General features: G+C 41.9%; 1 protein-coding gene across 2 annotated transcripts; it reads left to right on the forward strand.

The window, feature by feature from the left end:
- The first annotated feature begins 718 nt into the window (after positions 1-718).
- Positions 719-15691, forward strand: ptp4a2b (protein tyrosine phosphatase 4A2b). Of its 2 annotated transcripts, XM_048993711.1 has the most exons (7): positions 719-875; positions 8941-9259; positions 9514-9622; positions 9771-9863; positions 13761-13891; positions 14507-14581; positions 14662-15691. In XM_048993711.1, exons 2-7 carry the CDS (start codon positions 9255-9257, stop codon positions 14771-14773), a joined length of 525 nt encoding a protein of 174 aa, XP_048849668.1. In that variant the 5' UTR covers positions 719-875; positions 8941-9254; the 3' UTR covers positions 14774-15691. The 2 variants fall into 2 exon arrangements, with proteins under 2 accessions (XP_048849668.1, XP_048849669.1); XM_048993712.1 differs by having other exon boundaries at positions 8941-9622.
- Positions 15692-25673: the final 9982 nt, after the last annotated feature.

Here is a 25673-nt window from a genome sequence, read left to right on the forward strand (position 1 = left end):
GATGGCTTGCGATGTTCAGGATACATTGGCTGCTTCAGCTAAGGACACAGTACAGTACAGCTACTATATGAAACCAACGGATTTATTGGAGATCAACGCTACAATTTGACCATAAACAATCAGTTTTAAAACAGCTGCAAAGTCTGACGAACATGCATAAGAAATTATTTGAAGCACAGGTTTATTAACTATGGGCATTTTGTCACTGTGGAACAGTGTCATCATGTGCTTCAACTTGCTTCACATTTCACTTATAACTAATATTTATCCAGTCCTTTAGAGTTGGGAGATAGACCAACATTAAAAAACGTAAACGTGCTTTTCAGTTTATAACCAGAAATGTTATTGTATTTTATGACTTCCAAGTTTTATCTAAACATGCGCCTCTTCAATTTCGTGATACAATAGTCAATACAAAAGCTGTAACCTATGCTTAAAACCATTCTTCACGCTTTATTAGAAAATCTTAAAGAATTATTTAATCGCTGTCTCTTTATTAAATTTTGCGTGAGTGAAACAGTAGAAAATTCTCACGTAACAATTGCTATTAATAATAATAATAATAATAATAAAAATAATAATAATTATTATTATTATTATACGCAGAGGTCCATAATTGCTCGATTACTCCGAGTCTATCGCAGTATTTCTATAAAAATTCCACGACCAGCCCCTTCGTCACCGACCATTGCGTCAGAGGCCACGTTGCGTGTCCGTGACGTCAGCGGACGGCGAGACGTAGCGCTCCGCTAACTCCTCCTCGGCGAGTCGCATTGAACTCAAAAGGGGAACAAAAAGAGGCCCAGCAGCGCCCATCGCTGTCTCTCCGCCTTCTCTGTCGTTGTCACGGGATTTCAATGTACAGCCTGCTCTTTGTAAGTACGCGACGCGCTCATTTTCTTAAATACATTCCAACGATCCTAGCCGAACGGGTAAAATGAGTTCGGAGTTAGTCGTGAACTTTAAGTAGCTGGTCCGGGGACGGCGGCTAACCAGTTAGTTAGCGTGCGAGCCGTGAATGGTTGGAGTAGGAGCGGCGGCAGCCATTGCTTTTGATACCAATGTAAAGGATTTTGTTAGCAGTTTGTTGGTCATTCAGTATTTCTGTAGCTTGACGTCTATTCGCAAAGGGCCGTTAAATCACGCTTGGTTACTTGTATTCTTTAAACATTGTTTTTTGGTACAATATAGAGAATTTGACTTGCGGTACTATCCGCACATTGATACTACCACAGGAGCATAATTGGCTAGCTTGAAGCTTGACCTGGGACTTTTGTTCTTAAACAAATGTTAAGTACTCCATATCTCACAGTCAGATAAGACCTCTTTTTGGTTGCTTTCTTTTCAGATGAGCCCTTTGCAGTGATGGCTGTGTGTAACGGCGCCGTGTGTCGCTGTATCCCTCCCTTACTTGTCATTATTGCTAATCGTGCTAAAACGCCAATAATCTCCTCAGGCGGCTTCACTGCCCCGTGACGTTCGGCAAGCGCTGGCTGCCTTTTGTGTCAGTTACTGTCACGCACGTGCCTGTGCTTCTCGCCGTCCTCGTTGCCTTTGTCTTATCTGAGGTCCCCGTGTATGTGACCAGGTAAAGGACATTTCTACGTCCTATACTGGACCAGTTCAGTGCTGGTTAGGCGCACCCCCAGGGATCTCCCGGATATGACTAGCTGACGGTGTATGGAAACGGCCGCCTCCTTTTTTCTCCTTTTGCGTGGTGAAACGGTACGCTAAGTCACGTAACGCCCGAAGGCGGCGTGCTCCTCCTTGGCTTAACGAGCATCTGTAACCCGTTTATTCCGGGTTACAGATCATTATGTGGGACCGAACAACGCTGTAACACGCGCCGGCGTCTCCGACTCTGGAAGTCGGGGCTTCGACGCTCGGAGTGGCTGCCTTGCACGCCGAGGCCTAGTTAACTCCTTCCTTTGCAAAGCCAATTCGCGAAGGCGTGACTGTGAAGTCTCCCCCCCCCCCCCGCACACCACAAGTGCAGTCCAAGCTGCTGACTTGCCTTGAGTGCAAAAGCTGTTATCGCGTCTTGTAATTTGTCTCAGCGGCTTTTATCCAGCGAGACTTATCCGTTTGCGCTGCTGGTTATTTTGCTGAAGAATATTCAGGTTAAGCCCCCGACTCTAAGGTGTAACAGCTGGAACCTCGTGACACTTGTGGCTGCGGTAGAATTTTGGATACGCGTTCTTTGGAGCCGCCATGCGACTGCGCTGGGTTATCAGTGCGCCCTAGGATGATAAAAGTTAATGCTCGAGTCGTTCTGTACCCTTCCATGGATATGGTACAAATCATCTAATTCATTTGGGGAACATAATAATCCGTCTCATCCAAGGCAACCTAACGTTCCCGCTTGTATCATATTTGAGTTATCTTTAGTTTGGCAGCTGATCGTGTTAAAGTTTGAACAGCTATCAGCAAACAATTACAGCTTTTTAATAGTTTGAAAGAGGAGAGGAGAAAACTTATAGCAATAATCATTGGAACCCACTGTACATGCATCTGCTCAAGTAGGTTCTAATTTATTGCAGCTGAACTAAGCCATGGTGGGACTGGTGGTCTTGTCTTGCATCTGTGGAGACCGGAATGTGCAGATCAAGGAACTATGCATGCAGGTTGCAGATGGTTATCTTGGCTCCAAGATTTATTGAAAACTATTAGTGGTATTATCAGTGCCATTTAAGAGAAACAAAATTTGACAGTTAAGGCTTGGGATACTATTTTTTCCAATGTTAATTACTGTAGAAGCACACTTGGTGTTTTTTAATTCACATGTGATGTTTTGTTGTTAAACTCAGTGCCAGTGGCCTAGTTTGTATTTGGTGATACTGAATACACTAAAATCTTACTTTTCTAGTTAACTCAATACAGTGTCAGATAGTTGGCCGTAAGTAGTTTCCCCTTTTTTTGCAATCATTGAGCCACCAAATGTACTTTTTTTTCCCCTTCTTTATATATCTATAATATAGTATGCATGCTAAAATGCATTTGTCACCTTGTTTGTTAGTTTGCAACATATACTTGGATTCTTTGTTTTCTAAACTGCATTTCTAGAGTTTCATGTTGAAGGTTTCTTATCTGTTCATGATCATAAATTGTTTCATCGGAATCTTACTAGACCAGACATGCTTTCTGGGTGATGTGTGATGAAGTTTTTTTTTAGAGCTTTGAGGGGCAGGCTTGTAACAGTTTTGATCGTAAACTGCCACAGCCCTTGAGAGAGTGTGACCAGTATGTGAGTGACAGCTGTGTCTGCACTGTGAGAAAATGCGCCTTGTACCAGGTGACTGGAGGAAGCTCCATGGTTTGTTACCAGACGTGCACTCAGAAAACTGCATCCGACCATTGCATGAAGATGGTGTTGATCTGGATTCTGCTGATGTGGTATTTCTTGTGGTATATGCCCCCTAAAATTCTACCCTGGCCTACTGTGTGTGTGTGTGTGTGTGTGTGTGTGTGTGTGTGTGAGAGATTCCGCTACTTGCAGCAGGGACATGACCCAGGCTGCAAACGATGGCTATTGCCTCTGACATATTTTTGCTTCATGTTGATCTGTTCTTTCAGCCACACTTTACTATCTGCATTGTAAATTTCTAACAAACAAGATTACAGATTCATGTTTGAGTCCATTAAATCATACAGCATCCTTGCACACCTAGCATTTTCAAGTGTATGAAGTGCAAAGCGTGAGAGCCTCCTTTTGAGAAGGAGGCAAGCAAAGTAATAAAATCACTTTTTTTTCCATATTTTCCAAATTAATGTGATTTTCTGAAAAAAATTATGATCAAGTAAGATGGCCAACATTGCGTCATTTTCGTATCTAATTTGTCTTGTATGTCTGTAATCAAATTGTTTTTGCGGAAAGGAGTGTGGTCTCTATGCCCTCTGCGACCTCTAAGGCTTATTGTCCTGCTGAGGGTTGTATATTGTCAGGTTAGTGATGTGGGCTGAAAATGTAGAAGGTCAGTCCATTTTGGTAATGAAGGTGAATCACCTGAATGACGTGACATCATGGTGCTTCTTAAGGTATTATGCATCTACCACTTTTTTTTGTCCCTTTAGCGAGTCAACAATGAAGGAAGCCAAATAAGACATTTACATATTTTGTGATTACCACAGCTCTGCATGAGAAGTCGTAGGCACTTTCCTGCTCCCTTTGTTTTTATAGCAACACAAAAAGCAGCTATATAATTATCTTAGATGAGGGTCAGTCAGTCTTAAATGTTTGTTGATGTGGAGTCAAAACAGGCTTTTGATTTGTGGTCCCTTAGGTGATCGGGTCTGGCAGGTTTAGAACTGCTGGCAGTGCATCTTAGTCTGGTGTGAACACCATCTTGTTGATTCCCCTTGTAGATACTCTGACTTCAGTTCGCGTGACTTCTATTGCTCTTTCCATTCCCTCTTCTGACAGCAGCCCATCTGATTATTGGTTGACTGACCTTGGGGTCAAATGACAGATTGAACTGCACAATTTGAGTTATACAGGACACAGTTTAAAATGCTTAATGTTGAACTTATGAAACATTCTCATAGCTGAGTAGCATTAGCAGGCTGCCAGAAATGCATATGTGTGTTTGAATCAACCTGTTTGTATGTTTGCATTGAAGCACTGCATCAGTGATACTGTAGATGCCTGTTTCAACAAGTGTAGCGATCAAGTAATGCATATTAACTCGGGTCTCTGAAAGACCTTTAGAATCTTGCCCAAGCGTTGCGATGGAAGAATGGCAGACAAGTTTCACAGGTAGTATTGCTGCCTCACATCAAGTATTACAAGGTCAGCTCCAGTAAGATGTGTTGCATCTCTGTGCTCATGAACTTCTTTTTCCCTTCCACTGTCCCTGGCTTCTGGTTTAGGTGAACTTGCTGATAAGGAGCAATTTTTGTTGTCATCTGCAGTGGATTGACCTCCTTTTGTACACAAAGGTTCCTGGTGTTTTTCAAGAATGATTGCATTAAATGTCATATTTTAAATAGAAAATCTAAATCTTTGCTGTTAAAGGATGTATTTGGTTTAATCAAGCTCGAGCAGTCCCATGTTTTTGGGAACTACTGGGCGTGTGTCGTTTTAATAAAACGTGATGTTTCTAGGGATATGGTTAGTTTAAATTGCTTTTGATTAGACATCTGGTCCTGAAACATACCTTATGCTACATTGTAGGTAGATTGATGGGTAAGCCATTTGCTTTTCTAGCTTGAATTTTAACCGGTAAAAAAATGTTTCCTTGATGCAAATTCACTTGACCCTCCAGTCCCTGTATCAGCATGTCATGAAGCAAGATTTTGATCTGCTTTGGAAATGCCTATCATTTGCCATTCTTGCTGAGCTAAGTGTGCCCCTCTCCAACTTGTTGGAGGTTTTTTCCTGCTGTGCTGATGGTTTCTGTTGCTAATGATACCCACAGGCTTGGTGTAGTTCTGCCCTTAATGTCTCCCGAGGATTAAGAGTGATTCAGATCTGTGAGCAGTCTGTGCGCCAGGTGTCTCTGTGGCAACAATGAGGGATTTTAATCCCCTTCTGGAACGGCATGTCACTGAGTAGAGGCAAGGTGCTACTTATGTCCCTGCTCTGGCTGATGTCAGAATTCCCTCTTTCTAGACCACATCATCCTTAATTGATATGGTGGCCGTGATCTTTATAGAAATGTCTGGTGTACAGGCGGTTGGAAAAATTAAGCCTAGCATGTATGTTGTAGAACCCTGATCCAGTGTTTTTGTGTCATTCTAGGTCATAGAGCCCTTTGCATGTCCTCCTCAATGTGATAGCCACCTTGCACAATTTGCTTTGCAAACATGCTGTTGTGTAAATGAAATGTTAGTCATTCTGGAAACTGACTCACTTTCCCGAGGCAAGGACACGTGCGTACAATTGTACGTGGGAGAGCATGAAGGATGTTGCTGCTTGTTGAGACTTCTCTTGCCACAAAGAGCTCTGGCTCCCGTCCCTACATACCACAGCATGGCTGGGGTGTTTGAAGTTGGAACTCTCTTCCTATGATTAGGCATTTGGGTAACGTGAGAGAGACAGGAAGTCGGAGGCAGTTGGTTTGGTTGAGTGGAGTTGGGGCCAGTGTAAACTCATCCTGTACTCTGCCCTGTTGTAGTTTCCTCTGGCATTACTTCCGATGAAGTCATGCCCTTGTGCTCAGGTGTTGAGCAAATGGACTTTGGGACCAAACTACTGTAATGTGAGGGGGTGCTTGTAGCCTGAATGGCATGGAGCCCCCTGAGTATAACCCTGTGCCGACTGTCTGGCTCTTGGGCTTGGTTTGAGTCTGGTTGGTCAGCCGTTTATGGGATTAAGTATTCCTTCAATTTTTTAAATGTTAAATTAAATGAACCCTGCTTAGGGGTTGTTTTTCATAATCCACATTATCCCTCTCGCCAGCAGTAACCATGCCTGGTGAGCCTGTATCATCCCAACCCTCTGCAATGTGACCGTAAACATCAGCCGGTGCAAACTGGGTCAGTCTGCAGCACAAGGGAGTTGCTGCCTGTTTGATCCAGTCGTCAGCCCATTTTTCGTGGAAAGTCTGCTGTGGGGTGGGTGGGGGCATTTGCTGAGCCCCCTATCTCACCCACCCCACCCTCTCTGTTCTCTGGGCCAAGGACTTGGCTGGCTGCCACCAGGTCATCCACTTGTGCCTCTTGGTCTAGATGTAGAAGCTTTTTTTTTCTTTTCCTTCTGCAGGTGGCTTGGAGGTTTTGAAGAGCACGGCACCTGAAAGCTTGCCTCCACGGAAGCTTTAGTAATTTTACATTCAGTATATTCATGAGTGTGGGATCTGCAGGACTTTCCCTGCAGTGTATTACCATCCTTTTCATTACCACCTGCCATTCAAGTTGTTTGCGTAGCTTCTGAAACTGCTTCTGTTGTATAGCATCATCCTCAAGTTTCTGTCCCTGAGTAATTATTAAATACTCATGCTGGAAGGTGAAGATTAAAAACTGCTGTACTGTGTCCTCTTAGTACAGCTGTAGTTTTTGTTTTCAGTTGTATTTTCATTTGTTACTGGTGTCTCATTGTATACACCCTTTAAAAAAATCCTTGATGCATTTTTTTGGGGGGGTAGGGTGGTATTGAAGCCTTTGGGGCAAATTCATTTTTGAATTTCATTTTATCTGTTGTTTGGGTTTCTTTTGTTCTCTGGGTTTCTTGAAAATGCCATTTTTATCATTTTAAATATGCCTCCCCATGCTCTCTGCTTATATTTGAGATAGCTGGTATGCCAAAGGTCTTTGGTGGATCTTGTGTGTTTTAGTGGTGGATGCATAATCACACCGCTCATTAATTAGTTTAATATTATGTCTGTGGTGGATTTGTGCCATATGCTTTTAAGCAAGTGTGAAGTTTGTGAACCTTTTGTTTGATATGTTATTTCTCAGTGGGGAAAATATTTAGGTAGGTTGCTGCATATTCTGTTCAATATGTTATCAGGGCCAGGACCATGAACGGCACTATTGGCTTTTTTTTTTTTTTTTTTTGTAACTGAGTGGAGAAGGATTAGCCAATGAAGACATCAAGAAGTAATTGACACCATGCCTATAAAAATGTGGCCTGTTTGTATCTATGGAAAGGTGACTGCTTTTTAGGAACTGGCCCCTAGGCTGAATGTGCAGTCTCCCTGTTCTTGCAACAAGTAAACAGTTTTATGCTATGTTCCAGCTTTCATGATTATCTGTACAGTCAGTCATGTTCTTGGTGTATTTGAGTGTGAGTGCTTGTGTACATCTGATATTTATGGTTTGGGGCACAGTTTTGCACAAGTTAATATGCATGGGTTTTTTTGTGAAGAATGGACACTACTGTGCTGTTACTTGTTACTTCCTGAAGTGATATACTGAGAATGGAGACCTAACAGATTATGAATAGCATAGTGTATGATCCTTTTTATCGAGATCAAAAACACTTTTTTTCCTTTTTGCTTGAATGGACTTCTTTATATTTTTTGAAGCTTTTGACCTGTAGTTTTTATTATTGTTTTTAACCCATGTACTGGCTGCTCAGACAGGTGCTGCTTGGGGTGAATCTGCTGAGAATGACCAGCCGGTTGCTTTAGGAAGGGCTTCCTACTTTTTTTTGAGGAAGGCGCTGTAGATACTCTGGGGGCAGAAGCTGTCCGGGCCTTGGGTGTGTGCTCTTTTTGACAAGCATGTGAAACGCGTGGGACCGTGAAAGCGGTGCCAGTGGTTTGAAGTTCTGCTCCGGCGTAATCCTCAAATTGTGACTGCTTTTGACATTTCGCTGCAGTTCAAGGAGTTCGGCTGCCAACGAGCTGCATGTAAGTGTGCATGTAAAGGTGGCTGGCTGCACACTGGGGCTGTTCTTGGGCCTTGGTGGGTGGCTTCGGAGAAGGTGTTACCACAAAGGAGACAATTTACAGGGTGTAGTGACTGGAAAATATCTGAAGCTGGAATGATTGTTTCACTTTATGCTAGTATTCGGTGCTTCCGCTTCTGTAAAAGTACCTTGTGGTAATGAGGTTGCCCTGTGTAATTGCAACACCTCCGTATTTACAGTACATGCTGTATCTGACAACTGAGAGGTTTGTGGACTGTGTCCGACAATAAAAGTGAAGTCGTAGCTTTTTTAGCTTTGAAGCTTGTACATCCCTGAGCTGCATATATTGCACACCTTGGTTCTGTGCTTGATTTGTCTCCACCCCCAACTCCGGGTGTCTGTACTGATGCTACCTGATGCAATGAGTTTGAGTTTTGTTTACCCCTCTAACCCCTCTAACCCAGTGTTTTCCAATCTGGTCCTTCGCGACTCACAGTCCACAGTTTTTTGCTTCCTCGTAGCTCCCAGCAAAAAATATGGACTGTCTGATGGAGAGCTTGGAGCAAACAAACATGGCCCGGGTGTGGGTCCCTGAGCACCAGATTGGAAAACACAACTCTAATGTGTTGTCTCTCTTCTCATTCTTGCAGTGTTACTGTGTTGATTTTGGCCGCCCATTTATGGCGTTTGTGAGTGTCAGCGGAGACTTCTGCCAGGCACAGCACGTCGCCTCTGCGGACAAGTGAACTATTGGCCCCAAGGAGGACTACGCCACCCAGAAGCCACCCTGAAGACCAGCACCCTTGGATTGTAGCTGCTTTCTCCCACTGCCCTCCCTGGATTCACACGTTGTCCTTGGCCAGAACTACTTCTCCCCTGTCCCCAGATCAGGCATTAAATACGACCAATACAAAGTTTACTGCCTGCCTTTTCTGCCATCAGCCAATCCGAACACCTCTCCTGAATGGGGTAATCTGCTGCAATAATCTGATTGGATGATTGAAGGATTGACCCCTACCCCCTCCCTGTTTTATCCGTGGAGTATTGTGGAATTTTTATTTCCCTTTTTAACCTTTTGAGTTCCTTTAGCGTTCTAGTCCAAATACCCAAATTTTCCCTACTTGTACGTTTTTTTTAAGTCTAGTAGGAGTCCTTAAACATCTGAGCCAAAGTCTCCCTTTTTAGACATTTTATTTATTTTTATATATACGTATATTTTTAAGACTTCTCGCCAACATGAACCGCCCTGCCGCCGTCGAGATCTCCTATGAATGCATGAGGTTTCTCATCACCCACAACCCTACCAATGCCACACTCAACAAATTCACTGAGGTGCGTCCAACAAGAGTCACCATACCTTAACCACAGTGGTTGGGGCTTTGGGATGAAGTGTACGGTTGTGCAAAAAAGAAAAGATCACATATGACACTTGAGTCTCACCGTCCTCCCCCCACCCCTCTTTTCTTGCTACCCAATTTAGGAACTGAAAAAATTTGAGGTGAACACCCTGGTTCGGGTTTGTGAGGCCACCTATGACAAGGGCCCTGTGGAAAAAGAAGGGATTGAAGTCCTGGTAAGGCCATTTTCCCAGTATGTTTGTGCTTATTTTCTTTTCTTTAATTATGACAGCAGAAAGCAGCAATAATAATAACAATAATATCAACAACGATAATAATGATGATAATGTTACAAATAAGTATTATGCATATGTAGCATACACACGTGATTATACACATAAAGAAATATATTTCAATTCTTATATCTGCGAGTTACTTTAAAAAGTAGTAATGATGATATTGATCGCTCAACCTCGTATTTCTCATTGGATGTGCTGGTAATTCATGCCGCCGGGGGGCGTGACAGTGCTCGTGTTTTAGATCATTGGGTTATGTGGGTCTTGGCTTTTAGGCCTATAGCATTAAGGGTGACGAGTAAATGCATCGGTGCCATGCTCAGCAGACTGGGCTGAGATATGGAACATGGGGAGATGTCTTTAGCCCAGATGCTCTCTGAAACCCCACTTCTGTGATCCTGCCTACGTTCTCACATGGCAGTGAAGCTGAGAAGGAATTTCAGAGCAGTGTTATGGCGTATGTTGCTTACAAGCCATTCAACCAATCGAAACTGTGAACCATGCATGACATTACTAATAGATGCTGGGAGAGTGCTTGGCTTGGTGCCGATACACCTCTAAGCATGTCTGACATATAAGATGGCAATTTTCCATCGTGATCTTGGTGAGGATCTGGATGATTGTCCTTCAGATGTTCCTGAAATGAACACACTCTGCTCATTTAATGAGCCACAGCTGTGTTTTGTGCTAATAATGAAGGGGTATTTTACTAAACTTGATGTCCGTTTGAAATAGGCCTAATTCTAATTTCGTTGATTCGACAAGTAAAGGCAAAATTACAATGCCAATAATTGATTAGATGGGTCTAATTTTTCGTTTAATGTTCTTTCAAATGAAAAGGCAAAAGTTGCCTTCTATTCAATGAAAAATCCACCTCCAGTACCGTGACTGCAGAAACACCTGGATGTATCATTATGGCCAGAATGTGTCCATCATAATCTAGCCCTAAGCTCAGCTAAACTCCAAATACTCAAGACCAGGACTGTGAATAGCCTGTTTGTCACCCCTGCTAACCGAAATGCTATGCTGTCGAAACCTGTGAGTTTCTTTTTCTGTAGGTTTCAAAGCAATGGTACGCTGAGTAGTCATCAGTCTTATTGTTAATTTGCTGACGTTAATGTGCTTTACAAAATTCCTGCATCACGGATTCCACGTCTCCCTTCCAAGAAAAGGTATTGCTTCTTCCCACTTCAAAGTCCGGAATTCTGTTGCTTGAGGTCCCTGCCGACTTCCGGGTCACTGGAGGACAGCGACCGTTCATTCTGCTTTTCTTGGCTGCTGTCCTGAAATCGCACCTTACGAGGAGGCACTGGCCTGCATAAGCGAGACTCTGTGCCCTGGCCCAAGTATCACTGCCCCTCCCTTGTCTGGCAGCCTTTTCTGTGAAGCCGAATGTTGTGCACGTGAAACTAAAGAGGGTAACCTCAACGCTTTATTATGCCGTTTATACTTTATCTTGCGTGCCGACTTGAGGTTGAACAGATGAACAAATTAATGGATGTGCACATACTGGGGTTTTACTTCCCACTTGTAATTTTTATTTAGTTTTTTAATTGGCTCCCTAAATAGTCAATGACATCTTGCCTGCACCCAGGTCACACAGCTCCTGCTCATTGTAGGTGTTGCTCCCCTAAATCCAGATGGAATATCGTGCAGTGACCCATAGTGTTATATCCTTCATATCTTGGCTCCCTGCACTCTTACCCCCCCCTCCCTACAGCACTGGGTTCTTGGCCGGTTCCTGCCCTGCTCCTTGCTGGGTGTCGCTGCGGAGTGATAGCGTGGTGTCATGGTTAGTTAATGGTCCAGGGCTGCTTAGCTGTCAGCTCAAAGTGCTGCTTTAGGGAGGCACTATGAACACCGAATGTCTGGTTGTTAAGGCCTTTCTGCCTACACTGCAGCTTTTAATTTCATGTGCACGATCTCTGTTAGTGGGCACACACCTTGACTTTTGTTTTATGAACATTCTGAACAATAAATGAAATGTTCTGGAGTACGGTTCTGGTATTCATTATGTTGTGTCTTATAATGCCGCTTGTCTTCTGTGGGAGTATAGGAGGGCTGGTTGCTGTTTGAAAGAGGTCTTAATTATGAGCACAGGGTGGCTTTTGTTGCTCGTGGACTTCTATCAAGGAGAGATGGTCTAAGTGTCCTGACCAGGGCTGGAACTTGGCCTGACCACAAGTCGGAGGTCATTCAAAGAGCCTGCTTATTTACCGTAGCGACATAAGCATGGACACAGTGTCTCAGCCTCTCCTATGTGGGCAACCACACCTTCATGTAGGTAAACACGCCGGCAGAGTGAACAGGAGTACTGTTGTGCGCCTATACAAAGTGGGCTCACATTGTGCTGCCCTGTGGGTTGCTGCCCTGTTGCTTTAACTGTCCCATAAGCGCCGATGTCCAAGCAGGGCGAGTTCGGCTGCCTCCCCACAATGAACTTTGACTTGTGGCATTGTAGCAGTTTCACTAAGAGCTGGTCCTCAAAGGCAGGTTATTGGAATTAGTTTACCTGTCATGAAGTACTGGGCATGTTTTGATGTTTGCCTGTTTTACTGGGTGTCTGTGTGTCTTTGAGGTGTAAAGTTCTTTATATGTATACTCAAAGCCTGGGGAGCTTTCGAGAGTTAGCCTCTACTACAGGTAGACAATGGGTATTCCAGGAATCCTGTTTGCCTGGAGCCTTCCTTATCATCCCATTAAAATCTGTATAAAATCGGGGGCTACACTTCCTGGGTGGGAGTATAAGGAAGACCATGTGACATGGGTGTGTGTGTGGGGTGGGGCGCACCCACCCCCATCTTGCTGGTTGGGATCCCTCTAGACCATCACTGCCTGGTTGATTTCGATCAGCCTGAAGTCCTTTATTTATATTGGGCGAATGTGGCCATCACATTAAGTGATGAATGTCAAGTTACAAAAATTATGGCAATTCTGCAAAACCAGCGTGTCTCAATTATGCAAATAATACTCCCTAGATTCTTTTATTCAGATGGCAATATTGCTTGCTTTACTCCATTTCTTGATTTGCCATGTCGGCCTTTATCTCCCCCTCCTGGAGGTCTGTGTCAGTCTGGCATGAGACCAGAAGCTTCTTCCTCAACCCCCAGTGTGGCTGGGTGCCCAAGTCAGCCCCGTGAGAAAAGAGATGTCAACATTGCGCAAGGAAATACAGCTTATGACTTCCAGGGCCAGGCCCCCAAGGCTGCAGCCTGTGGTGTTAGCCTGTCACTGCATGTCACCCACTATCCTCGGGGCCTGTACAGATTATGGCTTAGTTTTTGTTTAGCGACAAACCGAAATGATTGACTTGCAGACGAGGCCAGATGTCTTTGGGGAACCTTCTGAAGGAGATGCTGATCCTTTATTTCTCTCCCCCCCCCCCCCCCCCATCTGTTTCACTTCTTATTAAAATTGTCATGACACTTCATGCTACAAACCTTTGTGGAACACCTCACTATAAATGCATTTTGCATATGCATTTTGATAACCCTTTCACCAGCCTATCGTCACCTGACCTCGGGTGACTACCCCATTGGTTGGATGACTTTGTTAAATGCACTGGAAAATGGTGGCAAACATTTCTGAAAAGAACGATTGCTTCACTAATTTTACAGTCCTGCTTGGTTGGGAATCCCAGTTGTCTTTCCCCTAGATTTAAAGTTTCAGTCATGTTTTTAAACGGCTTGTGAAATTGCTCAATTGGGTCACACATTCTTTTTATACTGTGTATTTTATTAGTCTTATTTGTGACCATATTGAAGCATTTGTCATTTTATTACATGGGAGTTTTCTTTTTTTTTTTCAGTGCCCTGAAATGCAATCTTTCTTTTCTAGGATTGGCCCTTCGATGATGGTGCCCCTCCCCCAACCCAGGTTGTTGATGATTGGCTGAATTTGCTGAAGGTTAAGTTCCGTGAAGAGCCAGGATGTTGCATTGCTGTGCACTGTGTTGCAGGACTGGGCCGGTATGTAGAGCAATTGTACCAGGTGGAGGGAAGTCGGGTGTTTGGGATGACTGCCCCCTGTAGAATGGTGGAGGGTGAATGTGCTTGCATGCTTCCTAAGACTGAAAATCACAAGCTTGAATACCTGACTGTCATGTGGATGGCCGTTCACACAATTAGGTGGTTATAATAACAAGACAGCATTTTAATGTCGGGTGCATCTGAAGGTTTTTCATGAGTCTGGCCCTCCCTTTGTGACAGTGTCCAATATAAAGTACCGTACAAGGGAAACTGCAGGCTGACTGAGTATTTCAGCATTTTTTTAAGTCGCAGCAGGATGGAAGTTAACAAAAAAAATCCATCCATGTGAAACTACCATTGAATCCTCTTAGCTGCCAGATTTTCCTATTTGTCCATGTATAATATAAATTTTCTAATTAATCCAGTTTATGGGACATTTATGGAGTGTTATAACATGCACTTCCTCTTTTCTCATGGATGTCAAGCTTATTTTTATCCAAGGGGCCTGTAGGGTAACTGAGCTTGCTCATATGACAAGCAGGAATGCTGAGCCAAACTCCAACCCACATTCTTGATTCTCACCTTCCTTTTTTTTTTTATTTTTTTTTTTTTTAGTGCACCTGTTTTGGTGGCTCTGGCCTTAATTGAGTGTGGGATGAAGTACGAGGACGCTGTGCAGTTCATCCGACAGTAAGTGGCTCCGGCGCAGAAAGATTCACGGACTTGTGAATGAATTTTAAATGACCCGCTCGCTCCTCATCTGTTTCTAGGAAGCGACGTGGAGCCTTCAACTCCAAACAACTGCTTTACCTCGAGAAATACCGGCCCAAGATGCGTCTCAAGTTCAAGGAAACCAACGGTCACAACTGCTGCATTCAGTAGGGTGGTCCTCAGCAACTAGGGAGCAATGTAAAAGGAAAAACTGCAATTGTAATTATTAAAGTGATGATTCTCATGGCAGTCGATTACAGGGAACAAAGGTCGGTTTTGTTTTTTTGTTTTAATATATGGATTCACCAGCTGAATGAGAAGCTGAAAGCACAAGGAAGGCCCTTTCTGCTTGCCCTAATGTGTAATTGTGGGCAAGAGCCTGACACAGGTTCTGCCTGGTAAACAGTGTAATCATGGGAGGGTTTTTTTGTTAAACTTTGTATACTTTAAAATGAACAATGGTATAGATATTTCAAATGTAATAGCATCTTTATAAATTTATATTTATGTAACTATAAATATAAATTATATCAATGATCCAACCAAATGGATTGAATGCCCCATGTTTTCTGTTAACATGGAAACTCTTACATTTTATTTTATTTTTTTTTACTGAAAGTAACTTGATCTCATGCAGTATGTTTGTTTTTTTTTCTTAGGGTTTATATATGATCTCTCTTTACCAGGCATAGCACTGCTTATCCTGGTTTTTTGGGGGGGGAGGGGAGACTGTCCCACCCCCTCCCCTTTAATTGATGCTCCTGTCTACCTTGGAAAGGCTTCCCTTTGCCGCTTGTCCCACAGAGCATCCCTGTTCCTCACAGGAAGACACCTGGCACTTTTAGGTTCTTATTCATCACTGCATCACAGTTCCCGTGGGGGTTTACAATAGGACATATTTGCAACTATGCTGTGCCACCCCCTCCCCCCAATAACATGTGTGCGGTGTCTAAGGGTCTAATAGCTGGGAAGGGGGAGGTGGAGGATCTACTATAGACCTATACATTTTTCTCCCTTTTTAAAACATCCCCCAATTCTTATTGCTTTTAAATTTTGAAATAAAATGAACTTTTCTGCTTTTAAAATGTGCTTGGGTTCACAGAAATGTCTGTTCTTGGGTACCTGATATCAGAAAGTGATACTCTCTTCTGGGGAAAATGATTATGTATTTTTGTGCAGTGTCTTTGATCACAAAAATGGACATGCTCATGGAAAGCCACCCGGTCATTTAAAGACCCTTGCGCATTATGGGGGGTGGGGGGATGCTGCACATATATAAAATTTTGAAGAAATGTCCCCACAGTATCATAGAAGCCGGTTGTGGGGACATCCCCCCCCCCCCCATCTCCATGAGGGGAAACTTTTTTTTTCCCCCCAGAATTACTCATAATTTAACCCCTACCACGTCCTAACCTTAAGGTAATCATTGCTGGGATTAAAGTTTTTCCAATACAAATGAATGGATGGTCCTCAAAAATATATTTTTTTTCTTAAGTGCATTATGCTTGATTTGAAGGGACTGAATTCTTTATGAAGATTCCACTGCCAAACGTGCCTGTAAGTAACGTTGAACCAGCCTGGACTGGAGGCCCCTAGCCCAGCTTGTTCTCGTAGATTTTGCCCTCCCCACTTGTCCTTGGAGCATGCAGAAAGTGACTCGTCGGATTCCCCCTCCCCATGCCCTTCACTATGTACAGATATTTCGTTTTAGATTGTACCCAGTTATGCGGGTAGAAATTCTGGTTAAATAAGTTACTAAATGTCACATCTTTCTCCTAAGGGTTCACACTTAAGTACTACTCCCAGCTACACAACTGTAGGTCTTACGCAACCAATGACTCAGAGTGGTTTACTTGAGAAGGTGGAACATGGTTCTGTGTGGATCACTCATCACCTTTCCTCATCCAGCATGTCTAAGTGCGGCTAAGAGGAATTTTCCTCCTCCAACCTTTTTATAACTAGTTTGAATACATCTTATGACCCCCATGAAGCCAGTTTTCATGCTATTATTTTGAAATGTGATAACTGAATTATCAGATACCTTGAGCTACTCAAAGCATAGAATTAAAGTCTATGGAATTCTGTTGTGCAGTGAGGTTATCCCCTTCATTTGAAAGGATCTCAGAGCTTACTCATGATCTCGAGGTTATTCCCAATGGCCCTGCTGGCCAGTCATGCATATTCAGTGCAGAAAAAAAAGCTGTCTTGTAATGTGTTAATCTGTGATCTTTGGGGACCTTTCATATAATTATTTGCTGTAGTAAAACCGTTCCGGCTGTATTCTTGACAAAACACAGGAAATGCTCTGAGTCATTTCTGTTGACCTTTGCATCTTTGTTTCACAGAGAGTCATTTACTATCACAACCACTTATCAGAACGTCTAGTTTTCAGTGTGTTTGCTCGCTGAATGAGTTAGGATGTATGCACAAATATAGGATGATATTTCTCCGAGATGTGTCCAATTTGGATTATTTGGTGAGAAACACAATGTATAGAAATAACGGAGATAATCTGTCTTTTTTTTTTTTTTTAATAATCACCTGTGGCATACCTGGGCCAATTAGCTAATAGCCAATGTCACAAAAATAGCCCTGAAACCTGCTTCATTTGCCTTCCGAAATGACGTACGTATAAACTAATATCTTTGGACCCAGCCCCATGCAATGTACTTAAACGACCAGAACAAAAAAACTTATCCTGTTAGAAATCTAAGCTGGCAGCAACTACGCAGTAAGAACATGTGGCAAGCATTTCACAATAGGTGTACCACAATCCCGTCTGTTCTGGAGGAAAGTAAATCAGTCTCAAGAGTAACTTGGGTTTTCCCTTATTGTGACACAAACAAAAAGGGCACTGTTTGTGATTTGAACTTAACGTACCGGATGATTATGACTCATCCACATGCGGCAATGGAGAGCGCTGACGATGGGATACTGCTACCGGCGCGTACGGTACAGCGGCTCATCGGTGTCTTAAAATATTACCCCTTCGCATTGATCGGGCTGGATAAAAGGCCGAGCTTCCACAAACCCGTCGAGCGGACGGATCCGTGTAGCACTGGATGCAGTCGGCCCACCCTGCTCCTTCGTGTTCTGAAACTATCGCTACAGCATTTAGAGATGAGTTTGTTTATTTATGTAACCGTATAAACGAGACAGCTGTCAAACCAGAAAAGCTTAATTTAAATGCTCTTGACTGCTTTTCCAAGTTCAGGGTCATGTCTGTATTGCGACGGAACAGAATTTATCTTCGTCTAGTTTTCAGCAGATCACGGTCAGAACCCCTTCAGTGCCTTTGTGTGATTTTCTTACGCGCAAGCTTTGCGATGCAGCTGGTGGGGGAAAACCCGACTGGCAAATCTACACCGCTTATCGTCCTCTCCGGTAGTAACTGTCGGTCGGGGTAACGCGATCTCCGCCCGCCTGGATGAGTCAGCAGCGCCTAGACGCCTGGGACACGTTTTATTCTGACTCATGTGTTGGGGGGGGGCTACCTCCCATTATCCATAGGATTTGAACGTGAGCTGCACAACACAAATACTGGGCCACGTGCCCCAGTAAAAGGGGTCTAGCGACGCCCATTATGGAACATATGGATACAGCTCTGACATTTCTACATGCCATTTTTTACATTATTTACAGCCACGAAGCAACACCTGGTAGTATATACCCAGAACATTAACTTCTGTAATAGTTTTTATTTTGAATACTAAGTTGTGGTGGGTCGTACGTTTACGGTAAGCAGTTTAATAGTGAGGTGACCTTTTTGAGACTTAACAGCATCGCCCTGAAATTTAATGTTCAGGGTTCACCTTTCGCCATCGGTAATTCGGAGAAACGCTTCCTGTTAAATAACGTGCACGGAAGTGTTTCCTTGATTCAGCACAAGCTGTCTATTTCTGTTTCACGTGGTTTGTAAAGGAATAGCAACACTTTAACATTGCGTGTTTATAACAAAATGTTATGATCCGAAACAACCTTTAGACCTACTAGATAGACAGCAGTTTACAAGTGCAGCAGTTCAATATATTTAATTTGTATCGCAAGAGCGCTTAAACAGCATGGAAGATGTTAGGTCTTTGTGGTTATGAAGTTATTATACAAAGGCATGTAGAAAGTGAAATGCTTTGTATAGCTAGAATTACTTGTTTTGGCATCTATCTATCTATCTATCTATCTATCTATCTATCTATCTATCTATCTATCTATCTGTCTGTCTGTCTGTCTGTCTGTCTGTCTGTCTGTCTGTCTGTCTGTCTGTCTGTCTGTCTGTCTGTCTGTCTGTCCACCTATCTTCAGTGTAAACTATCGCGTCCGTGTTTGATGCCCTTTCAAAATATAGTCTGTTTACTGCTTCGTGACAGTTGCATGCTTTATTATGTTTAATGAAACTAACGGATGGGTTACCGCTCCCTGTCTAGCTGTGATCCACGTCAGTGATGACGTGAGAGACCTGGCTCTTTTATCCACCCACTTAGGTGGGAAAAGCATTTCATATAAAAATACACAAATCATTTTGTTTTGTAAGCAGCTGGGTGTCGTGGTTGAAATTTTTAAAAAAAGATGTTATCAGGTGCTTATAATATGATGTTTGGGTGAAAAGGACCGGAGATGACATCTCGTTTATTATACACACACCTCCGCAAGCAAAGTAGAAAATCAGTCAAGTACCTAGAGAAAAAGCAGAGGCATTTACTCCCTGGCGTTTTAACTCCCCCAATTCACTGGCCGATGTGAAGTTAACCAGGGGCACCAAAAAGTGCACTGACTGCTCTTTGGACCAGAAAAAATAAATGCAGTAACGTTGGATTGCTGAAGGCGCAGCGATGCACGTGTAAGCATTACCGTCTTGTTCCCACGTGTTCCCTGTTTCTTTTCAGTCTTCATTTTCACTAGTCTCTTATCTGATATTGTGGCATCCATTTTATGAAAATAATTCGGTTTTCTGAGTAGTCTCCCTGCATTTTCTAGAAAATAGTTTTGATTTAAAAAAAATGCGTGGAAGTAACTTTTTTGGTCTCGCTGGGACATCTACTGGTGGAAACCGGAATTACAGCAACCTGATTGCATCAGGGAGGGCACTGACCCAATTTCTCATCCGCAATGAATGGATGAAGGAAAAAATAACATTTAGCTTCGGCATCTTAGTGTCTTTTATTTATATTGGTGCTTTTAAAATGGCAATATGCAAAATATAAAGTGAACTTATACGTCATCAGTTGAACTGATATGTTAAAGACGGTCACGTGGAATTCGTTTATTATTAATAGGCAGAAACATCTCTGGAGAATCGTAGGCTGCCCACCAAGATAAAAGTAAAAATCGGGAAGAAGTGGTCTTAATAATTCACTGAAAAGCTAAACATAACTTTTTAACAGAATTGCGTGTCCATTATGAAGCATTTTAATTGAACACGAAGCCGGTTTGAGCATGTGCGTGGCTCACATGGGTAGAGACTGAAACGCGATGCGACTCATTTCAGTAATCGGTTCTTTCACGTTCGTCAACCCGTCAGAATCATTTACTACATCACTCTTGGATGAATACATATAGGGGTGTCTGGATACCAATCTTACAACACGCTGTGCAAGCAGAGAGGAGCCAGAGCAATTTAAGTAGGCTAAATGTTCTTATGACAACTGTGGTAGTCTAAGAAAGTTCGTCTTTAGCACTTTCTTTGCCTGTGAAGTAGTTCTTGGCTTCCAGCACATTTAAAGTTGGGGCACAGTTGCAAGCCTTCGTGGGCTGTTATAATCAATTCTCTTTTATGTCTAACAAGAAGAGCTTACTAGCTCAAACGGAGAAAAAAAAGATAGAGATTCAACATTTATTCAAGAAAAGTGGTGTATTGCTGGTTTAGAAGAGCAGTGTAGTAACAGTTCACAGGCCAAACTGTGGAGCTGTTAAAGCAGTTGTTAAAAGTGTGTTGCTTAATTGCTTTGCAGGGTTGGTTTTCCAAAGAGACCCATATTTGATCAATTTTTGCTATTTTATTTCGTAGGAAATCTCAAGTATATAATTTAAGCCACTTGCTACAATATTGATCGACACTTTGCAGTTTCACACTTCCATCCCTGTCATCAAATTTAATTTGTAATACCAACAAAAATGGACTTAAAGCAGTAGTCACTTGTATGATATCTATGACAGATTTCAGGAAGATGTATAGTCATATATTTGGCAATGCACAAAATGCAGTATTTAGTGAATGTCTTTTGTCTTGCTATTGCCACTTGTGGGCAGTGTTGGTCTTTGTTTCACACTTGAACCTTTACTGGTTGTAGGTAACGCAATCTAAGACAAAGCTTTGCAGAGAAACATCAGCATGTTCTGAACTATAAGTTCATTTTTGCTCCATGTTGCAGATATTTGTTGCCAGATAAGACGATCATAGGTGTAATAGAAATGACAGAACGTTCTACAATGGCAGGAGTAAGTCAAAGTCAGTGTTAATTTATGCTCATAAAATAACTTTAATATTGAGAAAAGTTTATGTTTAAGCTTACCTTGGCACATGGTGTTAGTGTATTGCAGACTAGACTAATCTTGCTGAAAAAAACATGCTACTTTGAATGAACACATTTGTTGGACTGAACAGTGGTTCTACACAGCATCGATCAGTATTTTGAAAATGAAACATTCTTTTTACATTAATGCATTACGTTTGTGTCCTGAGAACAGAACATAGATGAGTTAATATCACCAAATTTTCTTAACTCTAATTAAACCTACTGAACTGGTTGTTAGACTGCATCACGTTATTTAGAGTGCTGAGAAAAGGTGAGAGCTCCCCTAGTGGCCATAGACGTGCATGTTCAGTGCTTTTAGACCACACCTTGGGATTGAAGAACAAAGCAAATCATCTTGCTCCTGTAGTATTCAGCTTTTTACCGAGCTTAATGTTTGATAGTTAGAAGCCCACCGTGATGGAGGATGTTGTGTCATTGATGTTAGTCTTTGCCACACTTTCTTTTTAGTTATTTTTTCCAGCTCTTTAGCATGCTAGATGTATTTGGTATATGCCAGTTGGTCCATTGCCCTTGCTTTTGGTATTGTAGTGGTACATATAGGTGTGTAGAGTCTAAATAACCCTTGTACTGCATATATTGAAAAGAATCTCCATCAGGAGTTCATCAGGAGTACATTAGGTCTTGATGTGTTCTGCGCCCGACAGCTGAAACCAATCCTGCAAGGATACGTACTTACAGCAAAGGATGATCAGTCCTGTTTTTGTTTTCAAAGCCAACCCCCCTCCAGGCAAGCCATAGTGATAGCAGTCATGCATCTCACACAGGGCCCCCCCAACGGGAGGTCATCACAAACCACACTTCCACTGGGTAGCTCACTTGTCTACAGCTTAGTGGGCGGTTCCAGGAGCTGCACAGTGAAGGGGCGTCACAGCTCTCCTAACATCTCTCCACAAATTTAAAGCCCCAAGGCGAAGCCCTGGTAATCTAAACAACCCTACATCAACAAATATACTACCCCTAGGGTAAACCATGGCTGCTGTTAGATTATATACCTAAATTAATTTGAAAGAAAGTGATTAAGCTGGTTTAATTAGACACAGGAAAATGTAGTGAGATTAACTTAACTATGTTCTGTACTCAGAATTGCATCAACTTAAAAAAAAATGTTTCATTTTCAGAATAACCATTCTAGTTGTGTGAAATTGCTGTCCATGATTCAGTTAAGCTGATTCAAACAATTATGCATAAAAACTAATACATTTACATTGTATCAGCACAATTTATTTAAGTAACACCAACAAGTAAGTTGAATCCATTCTTCTGTGAAAGAGAAATAAAATGTGTATTGCATTTTGAGAAAAATGGCTGATAGATTTCTGGTCTAATTATTTTCTTTGAAAAACATGCAGTATAAATCGTACTGGGATTAATAATTAATTCAGCCTTTTTGATTAATTATTTCAAGAAATATATTGGTAATAGTTTCACGCAACTTTGCCAAGCAGTAAAATGGTGATGATTAAATATAGTTTCGGAGCGGATGTGTTTAATTTAGAAATTTGGACTCAAAAATAAAAAGCCTCCCTTTTTGTGGGTGTCTAACTCATACATTTAATGCTATTTCTTTCATTTAAATTGTATTATGCTGACTGCCAAAAAAAATGGATACTAAAATATGCTATCTGCCGATTGATATTTTGTTTCAAAGTTCTTAAACTGGGAATATTAACACATTGTATACCAGATAAGAAGGAAATCGGATTGTATGATCATAGTTGCAATATAATTTTTGTATCTCCTGACATATTAACTCAGTTTTTTTGTGTCTATCATCATCATTTTATTTAGCTCACAGATAACATCTGACTGCACTAATGTGTCGCTATAGAAACCATGGGCCAGTTTTTCTTGGTTGTAAAAAATCGAGTCGTTTTCATAACAGCAGCAGAACAGGAAATGATCCATATCAGTTTTTATGGGAGCTATTTATTTATTTATTTATAATATTTTGGGATTACAAGGAATGCTCTAATCGAATTTTCTGTGAAACATTTACTCTTTGATGGTTAATGTGATCAGGATGACCCTTTCCCCACTAGATGCTGGTACGGTAACTTGAAAAAACTGAAGACTTGAGACTTCTTCAGTTCAGAGGTTGTTTCACAGATTGTGATTTTTAGTGACGAAGCCTAAATTTGTAAATTACCGGAGGTTGTGCAAAAAATAATGTCTCTTGACTGACAGTGAATGCTAAAAGCATAGTGGGAACTGGAATGCAGTTAACCACAGGTATGGGAACAATTTACTCATAATTTTTTATGAATAAGTTAAGTTAATGAATCACAAAGGTACATGCCAGGATTTATAACTTAAACTGCTTCAGCTGATAAATCTTTAAAGCTACTGAGACACAAACAAATGAGTTTGCATTTAGGGATAGGTAGGGTTCCATGTGTGGAATTTATGTATTTTCTCTATCTCGGTGTCCTTCCTCTGGGCAATTTGGTTTCCTCAAGTACTACCAGGTCAGGTAGGCTGGTCAGGTGCACTAGTGAAAAGGTAAATTACCTGGAAAGTGTAACTGCATGCGAGTGCTCTGTCATGGATGGGTGTGCCCTGAACTATACACTATCCAGTGCCCTAAGAATTTGTGATGGCCAAATGAAGTTTCATGAACCGCGTACTGTATTTTCGGACTCCACTGGATGGCGCGCTTTGTTCAAAAAAGGACTCAAAGCATGCCACAGAGCAAACCAAGAGCACCATCTAGTGGGGTAAAAAAAAACAGCAAATGGTTCACGAAACTTCATTTGGTCATCACAACTAAGAATCACAGGATCGGGTGAAGATAAAGAATAATTGGAAATATTTAATTGAATATGGACTTATAGTAAAAAAAATCTAGTTATTTCTAAGAGAAGTTCTCTGCACTGTGCACCAGTGAGCGTTTGTCACATGACTCATACAGTCACATACACATACAGTACATTGACTTCCTGTGGCATTTTGATGAAACGTGGGTGTAATTCATAAAAAAATGACACATTTCTGTTAAATATGGTCAGCACAGTGACTTCCTGTTTGCTCCATCAGCTAACCAAGCATTTTCAATCTTGTGTCTCTTTGGATAAAAGCATTTTGCTAAATAATAAATTAATTTAAAATGTGAAAAGAAATACCTGGTAACAATTTGCATCAAAGACACTTGGAACTGTGGGCCCAAAACACATTCGGAGAAGAGGCCGTGATGTTTCAGTTCAGAGCTGATTTGGCGTTCACCATTCCCAAAGCGAACAGTCATCTTCACCGAAGAGCCGCCTGCCAAACTCGAAACGCAAGCAGTTAAAGATTTCCAGGTAAGACCCACTTTCATAAATATCCAACTGGTGAATTGCAGTATGATTGTGAAACCGCAAGCTCAGTATGTAACTTTGGAAAATGGTGTGATGGGCAGAATCAGCGGATTGGGTCCCAAGTAAGAAATAACATCTCCGACACATTTTCTCAGTGCTGCCCATCCTGTGGTAGCATAAGAAAATTGCTAATGGTTTCAATGTTCTCGCCACGACAAATCGCATGGACCTTGACAGGTAATTGCTTTTATTGTATGGCTGGTGAGGCTGCTTATCCTGCTGATACGGATCCTTCTATGAAACACAGTGTTGTGGGTTTTTTTGCCTCACATTTTGAAATCGCTGTCTGTGTTTGTACAAACGGATATGCAGTATATAGCAGGAAGCCAAATCAGGTCAGGTCTAACATAGACTACAATGATCGCAGAACCTTGTCAATAAAAGAAGACATTAGCCTACAGTAGAAGTGTGTGTGTATGCGTCCCACCACCATGATGTTCCAAGTTCCTTTTTCAGAAACGGTCATGCAAAATCTCCTGAGCGAGACCCCAGGAACAAGAAAATTAACTGAGGGAACGAATCAGTAAAATTCAGCACGTAGCGATGCTATCTGTTTCATTACCATATAATCATGTAATAAATATACAAATGTCAAGTAGATGGTAATCTGCCTGTGACATAAAGAAGAAGAAAAAATTGGTTATAATGATCACTATAAGCAGTTTCCACTATATATGATTGGGTAGTTTTGGTTTGTTGGAGATGTTATCTCATCCCTCAGAAGCTTCACAGCGATCATTATTCCCTCCTGATTGAGTAATTAATTCAGTGTTCGTTTAATGTTTCCAAGACATTGCAACTTGGACTGACAGCAACCATTTTTCAACTGTTTGTGAATCGGTCTTAATGACGTAGGAGTCCTCTGGGCTACTTGTTAGTTCTCTCAGACTTAGGTGCTACTTTTAGTGCTATGGAGTTTTGTGAATTGTTCTTAGTCAAAAAAACTTAGGAGTCCTACATTTAGGACTGACACACCCATTATTTTTAGGTGTTTCTCCTAAATCGGCAAGTTAGGAGGCACTTTTAGCCTTAAGATGCTAAATACAGACCCTGATCTCTACGCGGTGTTTACCTGAACGCAAAGCATGCAGCGAAATTTGCACAAACCGCTGCAGCCTGTAGCACTCCGAGTGCCATGTGTCAGCTTCTGCACAGCTCATAATTTAGAATTGACTTCTTCTTTGTTAA

The sequence above is a fragment of the Brienomyrus brachyistius genome, chromosome 23 (assembly GCF_023856365.1).
Source record: "Brienomyrus brachyistius isolate T26 chromosome 23, BBRACH_0.4, whole genome shotgun sequence".
NCBI classification, from domain to species: Eukaryota; Metazoa; Chordata; class Actinopteri; order Osteoglossiformes; family Mormyridae; genus Brienomyrus; species Brienomyrus brachyistius.

Coding starts and splice junctions, on each gene's coding strand:
- ptp4a2b (XM_048993711.1), top strand. Junction 9,864..13,760: donor AAGAAGGGATTGAAGTCCTG/GTAAGGCCATTT, acceptor TTTCTTTTCTAG/GATTGGCCCTTCGATGATGG. Junction 14,582..14,661: donor GCTGTGCAGTTCATCCGACA/GTAAGTGGCTCC, acceptor ATCTGTTTCTAG/GAAGCGACGTGGAGCCTTCA.